Source organism: Berghia stephanieae, chromosome 2 (assembly GCF_034508935.2).
Source record: "Berghia stephanieae isolate SIO BIC M18660-M18661 chromosome 2, UCSD_Bste_1.3, whole genome shotgun sequence".
Taxonomy (NCBI): domain Eukaryota; kingdom Metazoa; phylum Mollusca; class Gastropoda; order Nudibranchia; family Aeolidiidae; genus Berghia; species Berghia stephanieae.
In genome coordinates, this window is record NC_088361.1 from 7,582,411 (window position 1) to 7,597,866 (window position 15,456).

General features: G+C 33.3%; 1 protein-coding gene across 2 annotated transcripts in view; it reads right to left on the minus strand.

The window, feature by feature from the left end:
• Positions 1-15,456, minus strand: part of LOC144964248 (exportin-7-like) — a 32,162-nt gene that overhangs the window by 4,150 nt on the left and 12,556 nt on the right. For both annotated transcript variants that reach the window (XM_078898303.1, XM_078898302.1), the window contains exons 11-26: positions 15,013-15,159; positions 14,509-14,681; positions 14,120-14,177; positions 13,780-13,912; positions 11,139-11,244; positions 10,417-10,552; positions 9,890-9,963; positions 8,042-8,186; positions 7,398-7,554; positions 6,434-6,501; positions 6,030-6,118; positions 4,950-5,057; positions 4,088-4,170; positions 3,703-3,759; positions 3,272-3,429; positions 129-267 (exon numbers count right to left, since the gene is read on the minus strand). In XM_078898303.1, coding sequence (XP_078754429.1) covers positions 129-267; positions 3,272-3,429; positions 3,703-3,759; positions 4,088-4,170; positions 4,950-5,057; positions 6,030-6,118; positions 6,434-6,501; positions 7,398-7,554; positions 8,042-8,186; positions 9,890-9,963; positions 10,417-10,552; positions 11,139-11,244; positions 13,780-13,912; positions 14,120-14,177; positions 14,509-14,681; positions 15,013-15,159 — 1,831 coding nt within the window. The remainder of the gene's footprint in view (positions 1-128; positions 268-3,271; positions 3,430-3,702; positions 3,760-4,087; positions 4,171-4,949; positions 5,058-6,029; positions 6,119-6,433; positions 6,502-7,397; positions 7,555-8,041; positions 8,187-9,889; positions 9,964-10,416; positions 10,553-11,138; positions 11,245-13,779; positions 13,913-14,119; positions 14,178-14,508; positions 14,682-15,012; positions 15,160-15,456) is intronic.

Sequence of the window (15,456 nt, forward strand, 5' to 3'; positions counted from 1 at the left end):
AAACTGTTGGGCTTTACCGTAAGCTGTAAAACCAAGCCATCATATGTGTGTAAAATTTCATACAAAATTAAAGGGGGGAAGGAGGGATTGTATGATATAATACTATTTTTAAAAATCAATCATCTTACCAAGAGCTGTTAAACCTTCACTGATGGACGAGAGAAGGTAGAGGAAGACCTGTGGTTCCAGGTTACTGATGAAAGTCATGTGGTCTTGTGCTAAACACTCCAGAAGGCCATAGTAATTCTGACTGAGTTTGGGGTGATCCTGAAATGAAAACAAAATCAAAATTCTAATAGCAATCTGAAAGTATCGACTCAATTTCAAATTATATAATATTAGAAACTTATTTCAACAAATAAACAAATAAATAAACATTGTTTTGTAATAATACACAATGCAATCAAAATTTTTTTGGATGTATTTTATGTTTTTGTTTTTTTTTTAAAGAGTTTTACGGCGCTTGCAACACATTTAGGTTATATCAGCGCCAGTAAAAAGGAAGAAAACGGGATAGTAAAAAGGTCTAGAATTACAAATAAAGCACACAAGAAAAAGTAAGACAAAGGGGAACTGGGAACAAATAGGGATCAGATGTAGATTCCAAGCGCACACTATCAAAGTACTTAGTTTGAGAACATCTTTCTCATCCGGACACAAGCACAAAATCCAACAAAGAGAAATACACTCAAATGCTTACATTATAAATTCAAAATAAATATAATAATACATAACAGAGAGATGATTTACAAGGAAAAAAATATCATCTCCCAAAACAATAACTATGCATTTGACTGTTTCCCTCCCAGCTAGGACTCCGGCCAGGGCCAGGACAAAACCAAGTAATCTCATTCCAAGACAAAGACAGAAAGCATGTTGTAAAACAGATATAAGGGGATAGAAGACACAGCATGTAGCCCCTGCCCACTATGGGAGGTCAGGAACCCCACCCAGGGATGTATTTTAGGAAGGTTTTTGTTTTTAAGGGTTTTACAGCACTTGCAATACATTAAGGTCATAAAATGGGAAAAGAAGGTTTTAGTTCCTTGTCTTGTCAACTCTTAATCAAGTAAAAACCAAAAATGCAACTGGAGATTTGTTCTTGTTTTTAAGGGTTTTACAGCGCTTGCAACACATTAAGATCATATCAGCGCCAGTAAAAAGGAAGAAAATGGGATAGTAAAAAGTTCTAGAATTACAATAAAGCATCCAAGAAAAGGGAAGACAAAGGGGAATTGGTTCAAATAAGAAACAGGTGTAGATTCCAAAAGCACTCTATCAAAGTACTTAGTTTGAGATCACTAAAAGTCTCATCCAGACACAAGCACAGGTCCCCGCTAAGAGGAACACACTCAAATGTTTTACAAATCATATATAATATAAAGAAAGCATAATACAGTGCATAACAGAGAGATGATTTACAATGAATAAATATAATCTCCCAAAACTAACTATACATTCGACTGTTTCCCTCTCAGCCAGGGCATCTGGCCAGTACCAGGACAAAACCAAGTAATCTCATTCCAAGACAAAGACAGAAAGCATGTTGGAAAACAGATATAAGGGGATAGAAGACACTATGGGCAACTGAAGACCCAATCAGTGGAGCAGAATTCACAACCAAACGAACCTGATTTAACCCCTGCATTATAATAAATTATATTTCAATGACCACCTCGTCCACTAAATAGAAATGGGCAATGGGTCTAAATTTCGATCAAGAAGGAATTATTGAGGAAAAATATAATCTGTCCCCTGTTTTGTTTTGTTTTTGTTGTTTTGTTTTTTTAATAAAAATTTATACAATTTTGCACTCAAATTGCAAAAAATTGCACATAATATGGAAAATGTGTAATTCTAGTCTAAAACTAAAATTGCTTGTTCAACTCTCCCTCCTAAAAAGATTTTTTTTTTTTTTTAATTCAGTGTTGTAAAAAATATTCCTTGATAGCAAGGACAGGTAAACAGTGTGTGGCAAATTTCAAATAACATAAAATAAAAATTTCACTTGAGAATTAAAAAAAAAATTTCTAAGAAATTTTATTTATTTATAATGAACTAGTATTTATTAAACACATTATTCCCTTCAAATGCATGGTCCAATTTCTCTACATTAATCAAGAGGACATCAAATTCTAAAGATCTAGGAATCCAAAAAGCTATAATTTAGTGAAACATTAATTTATTAAATGGGACACTACTATAGGGTCGATTGATTGTTTGTTGCTTTAGGTCTCTTCCAACACAATTGAGGTTATATGAGAGACCGCTGAAACAAAAAAACAAGCAATCTAACAAAAATAGTACAAATGTCAATCAAAATCATAACCTAAAGATATCATAAGCTAAATTATAAATAACAAGAGCAAACAGGCAGAGGATTTACAGGAAAAAAAATATCCCCTGTCAAAAATACAATCACAAACCAAAGAAGCAGGATAGGCTAGTAAAGAGAAGAAGAAACGACATCACTATCGGATCGTACACCCATGCGAACATGCTCCCATCCAACCACCCGCTATAGGGTCGTTTAATAACAAAATATGAAATTATATACAGAGCATAAGAAATCGCATGGGCATACCAATGTTATATGCATGGGCATACTAATATTATATACAAAATTAGTAATCAACATTTACTATTTCAAACTACAGGGAGTGGATCCAGTCTGGTCCAGCCTGTTCTGAAAGATTAATTTTTATACTTTCTATTTTATCATTTGAATTTCAAATATATCAAAGTTGATAATGGTCAAATAAAAAATTCAATGTCATTCTGTTGTAACAAGCCTAACACCTGACCTGGAATAGACCGGTAGATAACCACGCCTCTCGGACAATCGTCATAATGTAAACAATGGCAGTGATTGGTAGACACAGCAAACTACACATGTTTTACTGTCGATGGTTTGTGCTTAAGTAAAATACTCACTGTTCTACCGCATGATCAATAGAACAAACACAGAAAATTATGTGTAAACCTAAACGTTTATAATCTGATCAAGAAAATTGTTTGATAACTAGTCACCCATTTGGCGATATGAAAACAATAACAATGATCAGAGAGGGGTCGATTCCATTCACGTTACTGTTTATAAACAATCAACTATGTTTGTCTGAGCACGTGTGAGGGTGTGTCACAAATTCCATGTTTTGATTGGTCAAAAATCTACTGGTTAATTTCATTCAGTTTATATCATTATATAGCTTTTGATCATATCAATTTTAAATCAAGATAAGAAAGAAGTAAGCTCTGGTATAATACTTACTAGTAAATTTGTTTGTGGGACGGACAGGAGTAATTTGACAAACATCTCTAAAACATCATCTAGGGCACTATCTCCATACAGACGAAATACACCAAAGTTGACATAGTTTCCACACAAAGATGCTTTCAGCATAGAAAAACACACTGAGATACCTTTCAATGTAACAATTGTTAAGGACAATTCAAAAGCACAAAAACCACCACCACCCCCTCCTTCTTCATCGTCCTCCTACTCCTCAATATATACTTTTAAAAATTGGCTAGCAGGAATGGAGCTGAGGGGTGTAAAAATAATGATTCTCATGTTCAATAGGCATAAATCAGGATTTTACAGGAGTATCTTTTTATTAACTCTATTTTCATAGTAATATAGTAAAGCTGTTAATTAGACCTTTTGTATAGATAATTCACAGCATGATATATGAAAAGGATATTTCATAGGGTATACGCGGTCTTTGGGAATGTCACCAATTGTCAAAATCCGAGACCCTTCAAATGAGAAAAAAAAAAAATTAACAATAAAACTGGAGTGAAAGAAAAATTGCTGAAGCATTCATATAACTCATAGAAAGCTATTTTTAAGGGTACATAAAAAGCATATATGGTTCACACAAAAATAAATAAATAAAAATAATATTAATTATATTATTATTAATAAATAATTATAGATATTCATTATAATAAAGATCAGAAAATGGAAATCAACACATCAGTCAGTTTTATCTTTTTTTTTTTTTCAGGATTAAAATAATCAAATTTTGATTGACAATCACATAATATTTTCAAAGACAAGAAATAGAATTTTCAAAAATATTACCATATGCCACAATAATTTTACTAATCTCCCGAAATAAAAGAATTCCATTAGGTGATGATACATCAAATTGTAATCGTTGCGATCTGTGAATTATAAATTGTAAAAAGAGAAAAATTATAATAATAATAATAATACATGACATTTATAACGCGCATTTTCATCACTGGGTGATGCTCAATGCCCGAAACAATAATACAGTGACATTATTATACAAATGAAACATTATACAAACTACATCAACATAATATTATCATTATACAACAATGTAATAACTAAACATAGAAGATTCAAAAACAATTTTCTTAAACCTTAAATAATGAATATTCAACTGTTGACAACAATATAAGAATTGAAAAATGAAAATTTTGGACTTTCTACTTATTTTGAAAAGATAAAACTTATCAATGCAAATCATCTGATCAACCCGTTGGTGTATGTGAAAGTAATAAAATAAACACAAAACTACCACAGACAGAAGAGTTGGTTTAAGGAGGCAAGGGGTATGGTTTTAGTATATGAATCTAATCAAAAGTAGGACACAAATAGTCGATAAATGTTTATTTGGGGAGGGGAGGGTTCCAAACTGCATAAAATTTTAATGCCACTCTTCTGATCTTACTTGAAAGTGGATGGGATCAGGAACCTAGTCCTATTTGCAATGGACAATGGTCAGAAGTACATTAAAGAAACCTTAATAGTTCTAAATCAAAATGTCAGCTTTAAGTTGTTGTTACCAAGCAATATCAAACTACAAATGGTCACATTGCACTGGTCAGATGTCCCTTCCAATAATAAGATTAATACTACATCATGTCCAAATCAATGCCATCTTTCAACTCTTCTGAATTTCAGTGGAACCTACCGATTCTGTGCCAACTCAGTGAACAATTTTAGAACAGGCGTTGTTACTGCTGGTTCATGGTACCATAGCTCCACAGCTCTTTGAAGAACAGGAGTGTATGTTGGGTATCTTAGTACAAAGTTAAGGCCATCTGACATGTCTAATGTATGTTTTCAACCTCCCAATTTCATTGACCTGCACTAATCCCTCCATTATATTTCAGGAAAAAAAAAAAAATAAAGCAATTTTTCGACCTCATAACATCATGCTAGCAATAGTGCTAATGCTAACAGAAACTATAACAACATATATCTACCAGTGACATTTTGTTTCATTTTCAGGTTACTGACTATTCTCACTGTCTTTGACAAAAATAAAAGACAAAAAAACTAAGTAGAATGGGAATCTTGGGATTGAGAAAAGACGATGAGAGCATGAGGGAGAGGGGGTAAAGTGGAAAGATGACCCATCAATCTTGAACCCATTGACCCAGTCAAGAAGGGGTTAATGGTCAATCCTACAATTGCTTTTTAAACAAAGCCAAAAAACAAGAAAATGCAATTGCCAACAAAATTAGATGCATGACCAAAGTGTGCATTATGTTTTAATTTTTGGACTGTTATCAACAATATCACTGCACTTTCACTCACTCGACAAATTCCAACTGCTTTTTCTTAATTTTAATTGACCTTCTCATAATGATATCCATGAAAAGGAAATGCTTTATTTTGAAACAAAATTATTGTGCACAGTACAAAGTCATTTTATCCTTTTGTTATGACATGAAAATGAACTAGATTAAATAAACGAGAGAAAAAAAAAAATTAAAAAAAAAAGCAAGAGACAAGATAAATACAACAAACAACCAATGAAAATGAAGAGTCATTGACCAATCCCGCTATGTCACAAGGGGAGTATTCCATTAATTTTTAGCAACTTTGAGTACTGATGAAGTTATATCCCTTATTATTGTCATTAAACGAAGCCTTGGTTTTAACAAACCTTAACCCCCGAGTCCTGGGAACTGAGAAGCACTGAATATTTACCACACAAAATCATGGGATAAGATTTATGATAACAAATACTGAATTTAAAGGATACATCCATTCGAACAACATCATATAGCTTGTCTTGTTACTGAAGGCAAATGTTATTCCACGCAGGTCTCTTGCCAAGCCTATCAAAGATCTCTGTGGAAAGCATTTAATGACAAGGCCATATCAGTTTTCAAATAGTTTTTAAATATTCAATCTCTTCAAATGAATCTTATCAGCTCAGTTTACCTTGTAAAACAGGGTCAAATGAAAAGAAATCATCACCATTAAGAAAATGACCATTAAACTTTTGGAGAAATGTAAGTAATACAGTCAAAGACTAGAGTATATATAAAATAAAATATATTGTAAGCTTATTTAACGTCTAAGTGGAAATACCCCATATAAATATCATTCATCATTATTACCAGAGCTAGGTGAAAAAGTTATTGAAATATGTCATTGGTTTACCTTGGCATCTTCCATATTGCTAGGGGAGTTGGGGTTGGATAGTAAATTTCCAACTGTTTCAAAATGTGCTGAAAAAAAAATAGTGGAAAGATAATCAAAATTCAATAAGCAGAGATAAGGGAAGAATCAGAAATTATAATTTATCAATCATTAATTAGATAATATAATCATAATTGTCTTTAAGAAGCACTTTTTTTTTTTCAATCTGGCAGATCTGGCAAACAGGGAAAATCAAATCATAATTCGTGAAACATTCCTTTCACCATATTGGCTACTTTTTGTTTGTTTGTTGCTTTAGGTCTCTTCCAACACAATTGAGGTTATATGAGAGACCGCTGAAACAAAAAAACAAGCAATCTAACAAAAATAGTACAAATGTCAATCAAAATCATAACCTAAAGATATCATAAGCTAAATTATAAATAACCAAGAACAAACAGGCAGAGGATTTACAGGAAAAAAAATATCCCTGTCAAAATACAATCACAAACCAAAGAAGCAGGATAGGCTAGGAAAGAGAAGAAGAAACGACATCACTATCGGATCGTACACCCATGCGAACATCATAGGTATATGATTCAAGGGTGATGCTCCCATCCAACCACCCGCTTATTGGCTACTTCTGCAATGAGGATTAGTTTATGACATGAAAGCCTTTCTTCACTTTGAAAAAACCCCTCAGTGGCAGCCGAGAAAATTCACAGAATGTAGGGCATCTATGTTTTAAATGATTATATCTACACAAAGTGCAAAATGATGATGAAGAGAGTTTGCGGTGATTTTTTTTCTTCAGAAATTCCACAATTTTCTGACATTTTCCTGGTATGAATCACATTTCGCTTGTAAACTGTTTATCTAATAACAATATTGACAATTTTCTTTAATATATTATTGATGGGTAGATTTTTATTACTAATTCAGATACTTTCAACTAACTTAAATTCACAAGTAAAATATGACATACATGTTAAGGGCATCATAAACTGGTAAAATTTTTCTTCATCTTCACCCAAGTCAACAAGTAAAAGACGACCCAAAGCAGTGTAGAATGTTGTCCTACACCTCATATCATTAGGCATAGAGTTCCCTGAGTTAATCCCTAAAAAGGGAAAATGTTCACTCTGGAAGAAATAAAAATGTTAAATCAGTCTGAAATGGGTTTAATTCAAATGAAGTATTTTTAAGGCACATTTATAAACCATATAAAAAGAGAGGAAAAACAATTTATAATTTGCATATTCTATATGAGATAAAACATTAAAAAATCATTAAAATCATTAAAAAAGCGGTAATGTAATACTTGCTTAAAATGCATTTCATAAACTTTTTTTTTTTAAAGCGGTAATGTAATCTTGCCTTAAATTATTTTTATTAACTATAAAATAAAGATAGTAATCAAACAATTGTTTTCAAACTAACATCAAATGTTAAGACGTTAAGTGAATGGGGGAAAAAATATTTTTAAAATGTATTCATATACCACAATTTTTTTGCCACTCCGTTTCTAATGATGTGGTATTAAAAAAAGAAATAATTTTTTAAATAACTGTTTCTAATTACTAATGGCATAGATTTAAAAAAAGAAAACATTGTTTTTAAATGACTTACTGTGTGATTATTGAGCATAAATTGAATTGCCTCTAGCTTCACCAACTTCCTAACGCTACTATAACCGACAGATAAATCACTGAGTAGCTGGAGTGTCTTGGAAATTATCTGTTCGCACCTGCCCCAGTACTTCAGATTGGTGATGCTGATTGATGAAAGATTTTGGGGATTACCACCACATATCAAATCTTATTCAGTGAAATTATTATGTCAATTATTATAATTACACTCAGCCAGTCTTTCAATAAAGTAGGTTTCTATTTTGCCCATACATTTTACGTCTCTGCCAGCAAACAAGGATGACGATAGTTGTTAGTTATTTATCCATTTATTTATTTATCTTTTAAACTTTAAATTATCATATGGATGTAATTGTTTCCATTAATTTCATGATTTTTTTAGACTGGTTTGTAAATGTTGACCAGTAAAATGCATGACACCTGAAACGATGTAAAGTCATAAATTCTCAGAGACATATGTATGCTTATTATCGTTGTTGCTTTCATGATTATTTTTGTCATTAATATATCATTGTACTATGAACTTTGTACATTTATGATTCATTTCGATTTTACATTGCCGTATTGATTGTTGTGTAAAACTGTCTGTGAATGATACAATGCAAGCTATATGAGATTCTGTAATTATAAACTATTGTATAAAGGAGATTTCCTATTAAGCCTTGAGTAAGATGAGATAAGATAGTTGCCAAGAAATGAAGATAGCATTATTTTGAGAGAATAGAAAAACAGGGTTAAGATCGTGAATTTAGGTCTGTGTGGTAGAAGATGAATTTGGAGTAAATTGTAAAGATAATGTAAACAATTCTGAGTTTTAGATATCTTCATGATCCAAAGTTTGGCCGACTGCTAAGTATCAGATTGAGCTATCCACAGAATAGGTCTTTAAAATTTTTAACACTGCACATTACTACTTTATTCTCCTAATTGAAATACAAATAAATTGCAAAAGTTTCATTCCCTGAGTGTTCAAGCTGAAATATTATGGAGAAAGAAAAAAAAAAAGGGGAGAGAGAGAGAGAGAGAGAGAGAGAGAGAGAGAGAGAGAGAGAGAGAGAGAGAGAGAGAGAGAGAGAGAGAGAGAGAGAGAGAGAGAGAGAGAGAGAGAGAGAGAGAGAGAGAGAGAGAGAGAAACTGTTAACATTGCCATCACCAAAAAATTAGAGTGATATTCAATTTACAGCATTATTCAGTTTAACTCAATTAGTGGGTATTGAGAAAAATCAGGTATTTGTAAAATGGCTATTGTTTTGTTTTGTTGTTTTTAAGGGTTTTATGGCGCTTGCAACACATTTAGGTTATATCAGCGCCAGTAAAAAGGAAGAAAATGGGATAGTCGAAAGTTCTAGAATTACAATTAAAGCACCCAAGAGAGAGTAAGACAAAGGGGAATTGGGAACAAATAGGGATCAGATGTAGATTCCAAGAGCATACCATCAATTTACTTAGCTTGAGATCACCTATAAGTCTCATCCGGACACAAGCACAAAATCCAACAAGGAGGAATACACTCAGATGCTTACATCATACATTAAAAATAAATATAATAATACATAACAGAGAGATAATTTACAAGGAAAAAAATATCATCTCTCAAAACAATAACTATGCATTTGACTGTTTCCCTCCCAGCCAGGACTCGGGCCAGGGCCAGGACAAAACCAAGTAATCTCATTCCAAGACAAAGACAGAAAGCATGTTGGAAAACAGATATAAGGGGATAGAAGACAAAGTATGTACCTCCCTGCCCGCTATGGGAGGTCAGGATCCCCACCCAGGCTATTGTTTAGGTTATTGAATTGTAATATATGATGAATAGTATACTCACATTTTTCCAATAAAAACACTGAGCACCATTGATTCATCATTAAGCCCTAAAACCTCTGACAACCTTCTGTACACCTGAAAAGTTTTAGAAAACTAAATATGATTTGGCATTTTCAACATGTACATCAAAATCAATGACACTTTTTCTAGACTTGCCAACTCAGTCCTGAACATTAAGATTTTAAATAGGTTCAGTTCATTGATGGCAATGTTTAGAATCAGATATCAGTTACAGGAAAAGTTGAAAATTTCTTGGATAAACAACAGCAAGTGGCATGTCTATTTTTATGAATTAACCCTATTGCATTAAACATGAATGAAAATCAAACAAATCTGTTCTGTAGTCCATTCGTGTAAACAAGGGAGGGTTAATAAAGCAACCACCTGCATTGCAATCACTACCAAATTTCACTCTTTTTTGGGGGTTATTTGGAGTTTGATTTTTCTTTTTTTTTGTTTTTCTTTAACAGCATTGTAATAATACTATAACTAAAATAAATATATCAAAATCAAAATGCAGAAATTCACCTTTGATGTTTTCTGGACTTGATCTCCAACATATATTTTTCTAAATTGTTCAAAGAAACTTAGAATTGCCAAGTCGAGTTTTTCACACCCTCCTTGGGCCAACCTTGAGTCTGTCAAATTCATCAACTGCAATACCCTAGAAAGGAAATTTCACAAATGCACATTATAAGTAATCTCTAATTTATGTAGGTGATAAGGGAGAGTGGGGCATTCAACCTTATGACATTATTGTGTTTATAACCAGTGCTGATGGTGACAAAAGTGAAAAAGTAGAAAAATGTTGAACGACTGCCTTTAAGCCCCATTTTTACTGCACTAAACCCCACTTTTAGAGCAATTAAGATGATAGACTATCATTGATACTCTAGCTAACTTCTGGAGAGTGGGAAACTGCACCTGTGTGTTCCACCACACATCAACTCTCTCATTGCTAGCACATTGTTTCGAGAAGATGTAATTTTTAAAAGGAGGAAATTCCTCCTCTGGACTCCAAAATCACGGATTTCCGCAGATCCGAGGAAAACCATCAGCATTGTATAATCTTATCCTAGCTATCGAATTTCAATACACAAAAATATCAGTCCTATATAAACAATTACGACAAATGTGGCATGAATGTATGCTTAATTTAATTCGAATAATTTCTGAGAATCAAATAGTAGTTGTTTTTTTTTAATTAAAAAACAAAACAATTAGAGCCAAAACTCTACAGAATTAATTACCTGCACACAAGCTCCCCATCCATGGCATCATGTTCATCTGTGCTAGCAAAAGAAACCCTCCCCCCTATCACAGCCCCTATGATATACACAAGCCATGTAAGCCGACCTGAAATCAAATACAAAGCATAATATAAACATAGGTTTCAATTGTTTAATTCTATAGTTAAAAACCGTGTCTGGGTATGTGCATGTTTACCAGAGGCAGCCAAACTTGTGCTCGCAATTACTTGAATGGTGACCAGCCTTCGTGGTTGAATGTCTTTTTTTCCCCCCTGGATTTTGTTACTGAATATCCACAACACGGCTAGTCTACAGCCACTTATTTTGGGAACAAAAAAAAAACAACTTGATTTATATATGGCAGCAAGATGATAACTCTCGCTGACAAAACTAAACCCATTTGTGACAGTCGGATTCTGTAACATTTCTAAATATAACTGGACAATCTTCCTATTTACAAATGGATTTGCTTTGTTTTTTTAAATGGGCGGTTGTCATGGAAACACATATAAGCAGCTGCTATATTGGATTTGCCTATATTCTGTAGTAGTTGTTATAATGATGGTGATGATGACAGTATTTGTAATGATTATGTGATGGTGGTAGTTGTAGCAGTATTCATATTGATAATGATGGTGCGATAGTGATTGTAGAAAAGGGTAATGGTGATGATGATGATGATGATGATGTTGAGAAAATGATTATGAAGTAGTGGTTGTTATGATGATGGTGGTAGATGTAGTAATAAGAATGCTGTGGAGGTGCTGGAGGTGGCAAAATGTCATTATTTTGTTACCCCCGAAAAAAATATTTTAAAAAACACATCAGACTTATGTAGACAAATTTTCCAACAGGATATCATATTCAACCACAAAATTAAATAAATAAATGTATGGCACCACCAAAAATTTCTACCCAACTTGACCCCTGCACCCTATTACAATTTCTCATGTTTTGTTTTTGTTTTTAAGGGTTTTAACTGCGCTTGCAACACATTAAGGTCATATCAGCGCCAGTAAAAAGGAAGAAAATGGGATAGTAAAAAGTTCTAGAATTACAATTAAAGCACAAAAGAAAAGGTATGACAAAGGGGAATTGGTTCAAATAGAGAACAGATGTAAATTCCAAGAACACACCGTCAAAGTACTTAGTTTGAGATCACCTGAAAGTCTCATCCAGACACAAGCACAGGTCCCAACTAAGAGGAATACACTCAAATGTTTACCAATCATATAATATAATATGTAAACTAAACATAATACAATGCATAACAGAGAGATGATTTACAAAGGAAAAAATATCATCTCCCAAAACTATAACTATACATTCGACTGTTTCCCTCCCAGCCAAGGAACTCCGGCAAGGATCAGGACAAAACTAAGTAATCTCATTCCAAGACAATGACAGGAAACAATTGGAAAACGGGTATGGGGGGATAGAAGACACAGCATGTACCTCCCTGCCCACTATGGGAGGTCAGGATCCCCACCCAGACAATTTCTCATCCGTATTCACCAAGGCATCATCAATGAGACCCACGACTCAACCCACTGCATGTGGAAGATTTGCAAATCCAGACCCAGTGGATGAAGACTCGCAACTTGCGAGTCAAATCTAGAGTCTCTCCCACCTCTACTAACTCTTTAAAATACTAAACTTGAATAAGTTGGCCAATTATTTAAGATGGCCACTTTTGTTGAGTCCCATGGGTGGCGGACTTCGACTGCAATTATAAATAAAAATAAAAACCACATATGCGCATATATTTTCTATATAAATTTGTTACACCTCTTCTTTTCCAAACTTTACTGGGCTTTCCAAAAATTTAAGGGTAGCATACATATTCTTTTCACTGATATTTGTAAACAGCTTCCTCCCAACAATTTCTTTACAAATTCATCAACAGCAGTATAAAAATTCTTTTTTGTTTGTTGCTTTAGGTCTCTTCCAACACAATTGAGGTTATATGAGAGACCGCTGAAACAAAAAAACAAGCAATCTAACAAAAATAGTACAAATGTAAATCAAAATCATAACCTAAAGATATCATAAGCTAAATTATAAATAACCAAGAACAAACAGGCAGAAGATTTACAGAAAAAAAAAATATCCCCTGTCAAAAATACAATCACAAACCAAAGAAGCAGGATAGGCTAGTAAAGAGAAGAAGAAACGACATCACTATCGGATCGTACACCCATGCGAACACCATAGGTATATGATTCAAGGGTGATGCTCCCATCCAACCACCCGCATATATATATAAAAATTCTGTGATGTAATAAACAATGGTCTTTTAGAGACAGATGGTCCATAGAACCAAAGTTTCTTCCAGCTATGTAGCGAATTACTGACATTGGCAACAATAAAAAAATGGATGGAACATTGTTCTATCATGTAAAACCATTTTTGGAAAGATTTTTATTAGACTTTGAGATTTTTATCAGAGTTAAGAGGGACAGGAAACAAATCCTGCTGTAGGTGTCACAACCCTGGTCATTTGCATGTCAGTCTGGCATCTACATCCAGCCATTGATGGAAATAAATTTATAGATTATTCATAAATTCATAGATTATATATAAATAATATATTGCCATAGGTATACTAAGTCTTGAGAAGGAATAAAAACGTAATTTTCACCTTCCTCAATACTACACTCTACAGACTGAGAGCGTGATGAGATCATTTCTTGATAACGTTGAGCAGATTCATCAAAAAGTTGTACAAGGATGGCACAGGTTTTTTCATATTCACAACGACCAATTGTAGACAACTGAAATGAATATATAACATGGGTATTACCATTGTCATAAATATCAATTCAACACAAGTCTATCAATAATTTTTCTCTCATTCATAGAATCAGTCATATTATTGCTCCAAAATGATTTCAAAGTCACTCACATTGTATTCTTTATTTTTTATAGTTTCCTCTCCATGAATTACTGAACTGAAACTGACAAAAGCATTAGATAATTACCTGTTCTAATTGCTGGGCTATCATTCCATGGTCGTCTAAAGGATCTTCAATTTGGTCTCTGGATAAAAATAAAAATTTTATGCAAAAACATCAGAAAACTAAAAATTTACAACTGGGTAACATACTTTGCTTCAATATTTTAGGTTTTGAATTAGAATTATATTTTTCTATTATCAAATTTCAACATAAAAACAAAATAAAAATAAAAAGTAAAATAGTGCAAAGAAACTATCCATGTTTCAGTTATATGCCCTTTTCAACACACTAAAATTATATGAACATAATAATGATGAGGATGATGATCCTTCTTGTTCACAATAAATGTATCTTCTGTTTCTACATGTCAATAAATGCACAAATAGAATCTCAGTGTTAACAATAATACACACCTTACAACAACATGAACTGATTCTAATCGGGATGTAATGTATGCTTTGGTCACTTCAGGAGTATATGTCTCAAGCATATGGGGCTCTGTAGCTTTCACATAAGGAACAGAAGCAACCATGCGCTGCCACAAACTAAGCAAATAATGAACACTGTTGGGTGCAAATTGCCACATCTGAAAAATAAATTAAATATATCAAGCTCTAAAGTAAATAACAGTAGTCAAATGGAATGGAAGCTTCAATTCAATTAACAAAGACATTAAGATCTAAAGTAAAAGATTGAATAATGGAAATTTTAAAATTGATTTATGATCTTTAAATTTTTATTTTTTTTTTAGAGGGGGGAGAAAAAAAAAAGGTGTGGAAATCAAATGGACAAGCAAAGTTAATTTTTAATAAATAAAATACAAAGCAGTGAAACTTTCTAGCGATTCATGGCTAGATGTATTGGTTTTGACCATGGTTTAAAACTTTATATTCAAAATGAATGCGACAGCATCCTACCCGCAAGCTTGTAATGGTAAATTCTGCAATCAACTTGATGGCCTCTGGATAGTTGTCCACCTTCACAAGCTCACCAAGCTGGTAGTTTGATTTCAATCTTGCCAACAATCGACAAAACTCGTGGTAATTACTTGGATCTGACAGACCCTGCAAAGGTAAATATGTTTATTAAAATAATAATAATAGAAGAGGGGGGAAAAATTAGAAAGGTGCAGTGAATGTAGTCATTTTAAAACTCGTTAGAGCACCTTTAGGTCACAAAACAGTCATCTGTGTTTGTGTGTGTGTGTGTGTGTGAGAGAGAGAGGGAGAGAGAGAGAGAGAGAGAGAGAGAGAGAGAGAGAGAGAGAGAGAGAGAGAGAGAGAGAGAGAGAGAGAGAGAGAGAGAGAGAGAGAGAGAGAGGAAGAGAGAGAGGAAGGAGAGAGAGAGAGAGAGAGAGAGAG